Source organism: Opisthorchis viverrini, assembly GCF_000715545.1.
Source record: "Opisthorchis viverrini unplaced genomic scaffold opera_v5_46, whole genome shotgun sequence".
In the NCBI taxonomy this organism is placed as follows: domain Eukaryota; kingdom Metazoa; phylum Platyhelminthes; class Trematoda; order Opisthorchiida; family Opisthorchiidae; genus Opisthorchis; species Opisthorchis viverrini.
In genome coordinates this window covers 1,130,793-1,141,678 of record NW_008751703.1, presented here as the reverse complement: position 1 = coordinate 1,141,678, position 10,886 = coordinate 1,130,793, and the positions used below count along the sequence as shown (strand labels likewise).

Below are 10,886 nucleotides of genomic sequence, written 5' to 3'. Positions count from 1 at the left end.
GCATTATACAGCACACTCTAAACAAACAAAAAACAGTTCGCCGAATCCAGAAGACCCCTTCTACATAGAAGCTTTTAACGTCTGTACTCTGTCAAATTGGAAAATATGCAGTGCTTGTTAAGACCTCGTACTCCCTTAAATCTATTGTATGCTGGGTGTCTGAAACACGCACACAACATCTAGGAGTGGTCATGTACCTAAAAACACCAACAAGCATCACACCAACAACAAGCATCGACTCGTGGTATATAAGGCGTGGGAGTTGCACTTAGTCCCACAGCTGAACACGCTTTGCTGGATTGGATTTCAATGATGAGTCATGGTTGCACACTCGAGTTATCTAGCTCGATCAAGCTCAATCCCTGTCAACTTAAAAATGATGCCTATTTGCAGTGTCGGTAGTGTCGGATTGACGTTGAGAAGGGTTTAGCCAGGCTCATTCGTCGAGCAAGAAGCACTGATATTATGATCCTCGCAGGTGCTATGATTGCCCACGTCGGTTGTCTGAGTTCCTAGGAATCACATCTGGTGGGAGTCGATGCTCTTCGCATCAAATATCACTCCGGATACATCGAATGGAAGAGTGGACGTAGTGAATAATGGTTATTTGTGAACCACCCACCCACATCATCATACAAACTAAGATGTGCGGTTCGTCACAATTCTCTTAAACGGCCGTTGGGCATTTGTATGCGAGAGAAGCAACTGATAAGTTGTGCTTATTTCATTGGACGCTTGCCTGTTATCTCATTTGCTCAATGCTTCCTCCACGAAATTTGTCAAATGTATTGACGTTAGTGGACAAGCGAACAGATCATACATGATTCTAACCTTTTACAGATCATTTCTCCCTGGTTAGGCTACATCACTCTCCAGCAATGTATCTAAAGTGGCTACCTGACGCCAATCCATAGGCCTAATGACTAGTAAGTAAGAAGTTTGAGGTAAATATCATCGATAGAAGCCAATAACGCCTTAGACATATTCTGGGAAAGTTCAGTTCTAGTGGCGCATAGGTTCTCCAATGGTATCCCAGTTCGATGAAAAGGCTCACAGAATGAAAGACGAAATACTACTTAATTCTGCATACTCTTGATTTACTAACCCATAAGGATGTAAACGATGTAAACGTTCTGTGTCGCTGATCAATGGTAGATCCATGGAATATGAATAAGATTTGTCGGTCAACTTTGTTCAAACCATTGGATACGTTCGCATGACACCATCGACGAATTGCGCGTGGCTGATTGCTGTGCTACGCACAACCCCTTGTCAAAGATGTGGGCCCGGAATAATAGTATCGGTTGCAGAACCTTCAAAGATCTGTCGCAATTCAGCACCAGGTCTAAACATTGTGGCGACATAAGAATGAGCACCTGCACCAGTTGCCTGTTTAGCATCCCAAACTCCCACCATTTCGCTACTAATTCTTCGAATGACCGATGATTTACATCCATCCACATGCATTTCAGCCTTGCGGTCACCCGACAATGAGCTTTACCTAGTTACGTTGGATCGCGAGTGAGCTGATATACTTCACTCACTGGACAGATTGACTGTGAAATGCTTATTACCCAGCTAATGAATTGTGAACACAGACAGTGACTTCGGCGCCCCGGGATTAATTTCTGAGGTTCACTACCTCAAAGACTGGCAACCACTTGTATACACCGATTCGATGGATTTCCTTTTCAATGTCCTCCAAGCTTTTTCACACTGCAGACCGTTCTCTGTTTGCTTTTGTTCCAACCTAAGCGCAACGATGCAGTGATGTCATCTTACAATTTTCATGATTTATTGTTGAAAAATGTTTCCTGTACACAAAATGCAATCAAAATGAAGCATCTCCAAGTTTTCAAAGATTTGTGTGATCACAGTGGTCATTTCAGTGTGTGGGAAGCCGTATTATATAAGCGGAAAAAAGCTGGACTTTCTCCTATGAGACTGTGCAGGCTGCGTTCGCAAACGGGTGAAGTAGGGGCTGCAGAACTCCACAATATCACAACGGTTCTCGTAATTCAGCACCACTGGGGTATAGCTCTTGTTCGACAAGGTTAAACTGAGTGGTCTGAAAGCCGCCGGTGTTAATACTGAAAAAATAAGGATAAATAAAATATACGTTTGCCTACTGATTACTCCAGATCCGCTTAGCTGTCACGCTTGTTTACTTATCCTATCTTGTGTAAAAACAAGTTTTCCGTGAACATGTGGGGATTCATAGACTACATGTGTCAGTGATCGACGGCCCTGATCAGTATCCCCTGAGTTATACACTGTAGATAAGAGGTGACCGCACATGGTGAATATCATGCAAAAGTTCCTTAGTGATCGTTAGTAAGTATGGATTTGATGGATAATAAATGTGATGAAAACAATTCGAACTGGTGCATATTCTTACAAAAAACAAAAAAATCCGATGAGTTCTAATACTGACTATTTGAAGAACTGTTGGAGGTTGGCGCTAATGAGAAGGGTTCACTAGAAAGTATCAAGACGCGCTGAAGACAGGTGAAAACAATAAAATTATATGGAGATTTATTGTACAACTCATAGTTTAGAGAGGCTTTGCTCAGCATGTTGGAATTTGTTAAGAATCGAATGGTGCTACACCCATTTAAGAATTCCAACCAAGAGGGCAAGCCTAGTGAATGGCTTTTTCAGGACCGAATACCTCTGGTCTTCAGAGAAGAAATTATGATGATGATGATGATGATTCTCCGGTGCGAGATTAGCTACCACACCTAAAAAACAACTGCAATTATAAGACTAATTTTTCGGCAAGCGACTTCACTTGCCTGAGTTATGAACTGGTGGTAACACCTTACAAGGTAGATACAGTTATACCGTGCCACAGGAATTTCGGTATTACTAATTCCCCAAAAAGTAAAAGGCTTTATCTAAGCTAATCTAGAATACTATCTAACTATCTAAACCAGAGTCGGAATATCGAACGAATTTAGATAAACACTGTTTTCTACCCCGGAAAATAACCCAGAAACGTTTTCATCCATTGAGATGGGAACTTTTCACTGTCTTGCTCTCGGTCGGGTAGACATCAAACTATTGCGTGCTGGAGCTACTTATATCCTTCTCAAAAGAGAACAAAGGATCAGGGATATACCAATTCGGTTTTGACGTCATACTCACCTGAAACCCAGCTGAATCCCTCATGATGTTCTTAAAGATCTTAGAGACTTTCATCTCAAGTTCACACGATCTGGGAGTTTAGCTCATTAGGGACTTTCGAACAAGTGGCTCTTTGGTTAGCAGTTTCAGGCTGCGGGTTACGGCACTATGCGCCCACCAAGTGATCTTCGTAATCATATAGTTTGGGGGTGATGTGACCTTCGCTGTGATCAACCATCTGTACATTCAAGCAATTCGACCAGTCCTGAATAGTCGGGACTTTGAGAATGTTCTTGAATCCCGGAAAGCCTTTTCACCTGCGGCATTTCCTCCTTACTGAAGCTCACCAGATGTACGTGGGACTGTCTGAAAACGCCAACCATGAATAGTCGGGACTTTGAGAATGTTCTTGTATCCCGGAAAACCTTTTCACATGCGGCTCACCAGATGCACGTGGGACTGTCTGAAACTGAATGTAACATATCTAACGCTTTTACACTCGTTTATAGGCCACCCGAAGAACTAAAGACCTCATTTTGCTGTACTTTCCAGAATCTCAAAAGATACCTCGTGATCTGGACGCAAGTTTGAGCTCACGGGTGAGCTCACACCTGGAACAATTGACGACTTAATAGACAAAATGCTCCTACCATTCACCAGCAGTGAGATTGTCTGACTACCTCATCAGCTGACTGAAAGTCCCATTCGATCGACATGCCTTGGACACTGCAAACGGAAGACGCATTTCATGTTACTATACCAGGTTGAAACAACTTTCCATCTTTAAATAGTGAAGTCCATATTCTGTTCTTCATGATAGTAAACGAACTCAACCCTCTTAAAAACTTTGGGTCCGTTTGCCTAATTGACAGTGTGCAAGAGGCGATCACGCTAAATTTCTGTCCCCCAGCCTGTCACCATCAAGTGGATATTACCACACTTCACAATCCTCGTCTTAACGTCGTGTGTATGTCAGCAATGCTTTTTCCTGAGTACAACAAGCGGATGAACTCAGATATTGTTGGTCCAAAATATTCCAAGGAAAATGAAAGGAACTGAGCCATGTTGCGGTTACACATCAAAATCCTCATCCATTATCATGTTGGGTGAAAATATGAATAATTCTGTGAATACCACACAAAAAATGGAGCGGAATGGTCAAGAAAGATGCCGGTATCCTTTTTCTAAGAAACACTGGACTGGATGGAATTATCAGACCCAGAACCGTTTCGTTTGAGGTCCAAATTTGTTAGCAGTCATCTGTGGGTGATGCCTTTTTGTTTATCTTGACTGTAACCATGATTTTCTAATGTGTCAATCTTCCGCCTTGGTGTTTGCACATTAGCCTTGACAACCAAGTGTCATACTGATGATCTTGGTAACTAGACCCGACTGAATCGCAAGGTCTATTATCTGGGATCGTCTAACGTCAACAAACTGCAGTCCCGGTTAATCCGCGGAGGATTAATAGCCGACTGGGGGTAACATTAAAAGAGGGAAGAAAATTTATTTTGGACCAATTCCCCTGGAGAAAATTTAGACCTCGCTCTGTGTTTCGTAGTTGTAAAGTGGCCACATTGCTACTGCCCTCTGTCACATGAAGGCAATAACTGAACTCTACCCGGAAGATTTCGATAATGCAAAGGCTCTTATTTGCGGTGGAGAAAGTAGGTGTACAGGGACGATAAGCTGAGTATTGTCGGTATTGTCATTGAACGTCTTGGCCCAACTGATGGATGGGCTGTGGTAAGTGCTGTACCTACAGGAAATAAAACGGGAGAGGTTTCCTAAGGTGATTAATCTTTGAAGCATATGTCATTCTCCCACTAGTTAAGTTTAGTAACTTTACCGTGGTTGGCCCGCGTATCGTGAAATATTTACGACCGAGCTGAATTAACGGCATTTTACCTTGGGGGATCATAATCATCTGATTTAAGCGTAGGTGATCATCCAGGGATAAAAACCAGTACAATTGAACTAACAACCAGACACCTAATTTGTTGTCAAGCGATTAAGATCGCGAATAATGTGAACCATTCTTACACTAAACTAACAACCAAAACCAAGCCTATGTTGTGAAGCGCGTTCTGCAATTGGCTGCAGTGTACACAACCATTAGAAGGGCTCAACCGTACTGCAGTTTCATTTTTCAGGTTTATTAGTTATTATATGGAATAAGTTGATGAAAGCTCGGGGACTGTGCCTACACGATGAGCTCCAAGAAATGGTGAAAGCGGTCCTGGACTATCAAACAGTCGTCAGAAACCTTGCAAGTAGTATCCTTCATGAAAATATACTGCGATATCTCGAAGCGATATCTGCTAACTGAAACGTAAGGCGGCCTGGTGTAGCACATGCAGTTGCTTGAAAACTGTATGAAAGAGCTATTTAGCTGGGTTTGAGGTGCGTATCCCGTCAAAGCTAAATTTGCAGATAAATGACTATTTCGCTAATAATAGTTTTTTTATTGGGACCACGTTGTTCCACTGGGACGAGATTGCCAGATTTTTTGTTCATATGGGGGTTATTGTTTTCTTTATTCACTGGTAACTTTCACATGCGTGGAAAAAGGTAGTTAATTTGCAGTGGGAAGTTGTTATTTAGTAAAAAGGAGTCAGGAGAAAACCATATTTTCACATTTCCTGGAGTTCGGCAGTGCGTATCCCTCCGTATCAAAATAGAGCCCCTGGTTTTTCTAGGGACAACTGTTTGGAGGGGGACAACGTGGCTTGAGTGTAAGAGTGCTGTAGACTAACCTCTTAAAAACACATAAGTATACTTCCGCCTCGGCAAAACAAAGGCATGCAATGGACTTTACACAGCTAAAACCCATCGTACCTCTGAAAAACAGCCTTTCGCTAATTCAAAACCGATTTTACAGGGAAACAACTGAGCAATAGCACCTAGCGCAAACTATTCTACAAGTTTTAAGTAGAACTCAAAGTTTATTGGAACGCTGCTGTAGAGTAGCATTGTGGGGTTATAAAAGTGACCGGTCAAAACTAAAAAGCAGCTGCAGATAAAGTCACTCACCTGATAGTGTTGCACAGAAATCTAGCGCTCTAGCGACAATTGTTTATCGGTCCCAGTCACTATCAGCGTGTCTTCAAAGTTCAAGGCAGCCAAATCATTGGGAGAGGAAGAGGGATGCACAGCTGATGACTTGGGTCAAGTTTTCCACCGAAGCTGCTTCAGAGGACTTGGGATAGACGGAATGTATAAGTAACTGCGGTAGTGAACTTTAAAGATATTGGTTATCTGGAAGATAAGAAACGGTGAACTTCGGTGGCGGGTGAAACGACGATACGAACTCTAGGTACTCATTGTCATTCATGACTGACGCTGAAGATTTGCTTGGAGTTCTGTAGGTGATAGCTGACTTTTGACATGATGTGGGGCAGAAATTCATGCTTTGAACCTGAGTGGCTTCAACCGGTTCAGAGGTACTAGCGATTATTGGACTGACGTCGTCAATTGCCAATCCCCTGACCAACGGATGACTTGTTTGACCAGCGCGGAATATCCGCAGTATTTCCTCAACGAGTGCGTCAGTTCGACTGGCGGCATGCGTCACTGAAATTAATATGTAAGAACACATAAGACGCCATCGAATTAGACTCTATTATTATGCGCGTTATATTGTATGTTCTTAGCTTGGAAAATATCAGAATGGTTATTCATTTTGATTCTTCTGTTTTACTCTCGTTATACGATTCTTGATTGTAGTGAAACTCACCATCATTGTCCCCATCTTCGTTCTCCCGATAGATTTCGTCGTTATTTCTTCAGTTATTGTGTCATTCCCTTGTGTATGTCACTCGATACCCATATTATGTTTTTTTCCTCATACAGTATAAATGAGTCAGTGTTCCGTTGTAACGATGGCTTGTCCAGACCTTTGTCACTGACGCCCAATTTCATTTCGTTCCGTACTTTCCTCAGAGGACACTAAATAGAAGTCTACTGAAAATTCTGCGACAGCCAGCAACCGATTTCGTCCTTCTGGGCGATTCATCATCATCCCCTGGCTTTCTCTCACACTTTTGTTCTGTCTGAACACGTGATTTTACGGAACTGGTGGAACACACTCATTCACAAGGTAGGCTATTGGGTTCTGTCAGGGAAGCATAGAACGGTATGTTGAATATCATACCAATTCGAACCTGAGGCGGTCCCTATACAGAACATTCAGCTGGAGACAAATTCGAAAAGGAGTTTTAGCTGGGGGTTGGCCAAATCTTCACGTGATTACCCATTCATCCTGCACATGAGTGTAATTCTTTTGTCTGTTTGTCCGTACAAATTGAGGATGATTCGAATGGCGGTCTCGAACGTGTAAAAGCCCCAATATCTCAACGGGACTGGAGTAAATCAATCAAAGGTAGAGTTAGAGGATATCACTCAGCTGGTTGAATCCACTGCTATGCGCTATGTGGATAATAACTGTAGTGCAAGCCAAAGCTAGGTAGTACCTGTGAGAATGGGAATAGGCCTAAATTCGAACCCCCATCCCACTGTAAAGATGCAAGTATTGCGATGTATGTCCACTGTTTACCACATAAAGTTGTCCGTTTGACCTACGTCTGTTAGCATATATGCCGTCGCACCTATAAGGTTTCCCTGTAACCATTTCATCATTTTTGATCGTGGAAAATGTTTTGATGGAAAAGATGGAAAATCGTTCACGGGACAAAGACCACTCGATGGTGTAACACTGTTTAACAAATTATTTCACTAAACTGTCGCAGTATTTTCGGTTCACTCCATTTTGACACTTATTTCATTCCAAGTAGCAGTCACTCTGGTATTTCTATAACTTCGAAGAATCTGTTACCTGTACGGAGACCATATTTGCACAGAATTAGGTTATTTTGCAAGCCCAATTCAGTATCTAGCAACTTCTTATGACTTCAGTGTGCATGGATAAGACGGTGTATCATGGCGCAACGCTAGGTATTTCCAAGAACTACTGTTAATTGGGAGAAGGTATCCAAGATATCATGGCCCAAGGTGTAGAACGGCTCTGACAGTCCGGTACTTTTCGTGACGGCTTGTACGAATTGCTTATCTGTCGAAATCGCAGCGAAAATCTCAATGGATTCAGTCAGTGATGATGTCTGCAAATGAGGAGGTGACATGGCGAACTGGGTGAGTAGGTAGTATACGGCCATAAGATATGGCAATACCCTCATCAACTGACACTACTTCTGTACGGGGGCATTAGATTTGTCCGTGAATCACCAGCATCTTCTGGCCCAGCACTAAACTACTTCAGGAGTCTCCCAGACGTAATGTTTCCATTCAGGATTTACTGCAGTCTAGATAACTTAGTTCCCGATGTGGTCGGATGCCTGGAAGACATTATCTTTTTCATTTGGCACATGGGCGTTATGGCTCCTTGCTGCTAAGAAGCTACAACTGAGGACTATGGTAACAGATGGTTCCGTAGAAGGGAGCAACTGCAGCTGAACAGTTTCTGAGAGACTGTACATGAAACCATGGGATGATTTCTATCCGCAGAAAAGCATCATCTCCGATCCAAGAATTAAGACAGGGAGGTTGCCCAAGAATCTGAAGAGGTTCACTCAAAATGTCACTGCTTATGATGTTCTTAAGGGCTGATCCAAATAAAACTTCTAACTCATTGCGTTGAAATCACAGTTCAATGATATAAAGCCATGGGTTTCTACTGTTAATCATATAGTATTGTTAAACAAGCTTCCTCTGTTTCCTTGGGCATTCAAGAGTGCAAGGTTGTGTATACGTTTACGTTTAGGTTAATAACTACTCCATTTTCTGGTGAGCTCTCGAACTTCTGGCACCGACTGATAATCGTTTGCTGACTGCAGCACCCACTAAAATCAATGATTCTCGGTGGTCTCATGAAGGAAACCTTCGTACACAGTAGTAGCCTGGTAAGACAATATTTTTCTGATGTTATCCAATGTTGCATGCTTTCTGGCATTCCTAGATTGCTTTCTTTAGGGTGAAGCACCTAGCTTCAGCAGAGTTTTCCTCAAGAATGGGCGAAAATCTACCATATCAATGTGCCTTTGAATAATGTAGCATATGGTAGTAGGGGTTGTTAAACATTGATGCGTCCAGGGCAAGCAGGAAAATCGAGGTGAAAACCAACGTTGCTTTGGACCAGTGACCTCCGACCATTGTTGTCCGGTTCCCTTCAATGACTATATGCTGAAATTCTATTTTTCCTCGAAATCCGACAAGATGGCCAGAATGAAAGTTGCTGTACATTGGGGTAGTACTAGATCCAAACCATATGTAAAACAGTGACGCGTAAACATTCAGCTGGAACTTCTTCCGTCTTCATGACTCACTCTCATTATGACAAGACGAGCAAAAGCTGCCGGCTATCTGTTTTACATTCTCGAAGCATGCAGAAAAAACATATCATGCTTTAGGTTCTTACTTCGCTTTTTACCCTTAAAAAACGAATTAGTGTGGTTTTTCAAAATGATATCAGTTTGTCCGACCTATTTGGGAGCTCCCCCCACCTTAATTTGAAATGCTTTATTTAAGTGTACTTATTTTGAAGACCTAAGAATCTTCGATCTTAGTTCGAACTAAGGAAGAACCGAAACATCAAAGAAAAGTAGAGCGGTAATATGGGAAGTTTGTGTATTGCGTACGACAAGTAACAGAAATGTGCGACCGGAGGACTCTGATAAGACAAGAGTGCAGGTTGTAGCTCTCCATTGACATCTGGTCTTTTCCGGTGGTGTACACAGACTTGCTTTCAAACTAAGCCCGCCGGTTTCATCCAGTTAGTAGACGACACGTGTTAAATATCTTGACCACCACAGTCCTTTGGTACATATGGTCATGCAATAAGTTTAGAATGGCACATAAGCCCGCTTCGGTTTTGTAGCATTCTGGTCGTTGTATGCAAAACCATGAACGTTTTCTTTTTGCTCTTATTCTTCTAACTTTGGGAAAATTCTGAAACTTTCATGAACTTTCCCGTGAAATACCACAGTTTTTCTTCTGGCACTCTCGTGCGCATATAGAATAGATACTGAAATGTCGTGGGTTTCGTATATCTTTTAGTATATCTCCAGGACTGGGAAACAAAAGAGTATTCCTTGGTCCCTTAAGCTAAAAAGCATAATTCTTCGATGCCTGTTTTAATTTGATTTGTGGTCACCTGTGGTCATACACAATTTGAAATTTCGGAAATGTTGCGGCAATTACGAGCGCCTACTCTGTCAACCAAGCCAGGTTAAGTCTCTGAAGTTATCATCGTCGTTTCAGCCCAAACTCGCCGAATGCACCAAAAAGTGTCGCCTTGGACTTGTGGCCAACTTAGAGGAAAATTTAGTTTTTGAAATAACCATCATCGCACTATGGACATGAAGGCATAAGCCATTATTCTCGTGCCCTGAAAGTGCTGCGGTACAGCACCGTAGCTCCTTCTAACGAGACGCCTTTCAGATATGGAGCCTCTGGTCCATTTCATATTCACCTACATCGGGTGATACAACCACAGTTTCAAACTACGGTGTTGACAAATGCAAGTTTCTTCATCGTGGTATCTCTTAGAATTTCTGCCTTACGTAACAGGTGACAACCTGGATCACCAAACAGGTGATGCCATTGAGTAGGTATAACAAAGGTTTAAGGAACCTCAATCATAGTTTAATGGTCGATGTCTGTTGGCAGAAAACCTGCAAAAGACAGAAGTCACCCCTGCAGGAGCAAGAAGTTGACGGGTTTTGCGGGATACCGCAATGTTGCATGCT

General features: G+C 42.4%; 1 protein-coding gene across 1 annotated transcript in view; it reads right to left on the bottom strand.

Annotated features, from left to right (window-relative positions):
• Window positions 1–1,791: 1,791 nt before the first annotated feature.
• Window positions 1,792–10,886, bottom strand: part of T265_03340 (hypothetical protein) — a gene marked incomplete at both ends in the record, with an annotated part of 53,970 nt that continues 44,875 nt past the window's right edge. Inside the window, 2 exons of the mRNA XM_009167801.1 lie at window positions 1,792–2,090; window positions 6,438–6,699. Coding sequence (XP_009166065.1) covers window positions 2,000–2,090; window positions 6,438–6,699 — 353 coding nt within the window. The remainder of the gene's footprint in view (window positions 2,091–6,437; window positions 6,700–10,886) is intronic.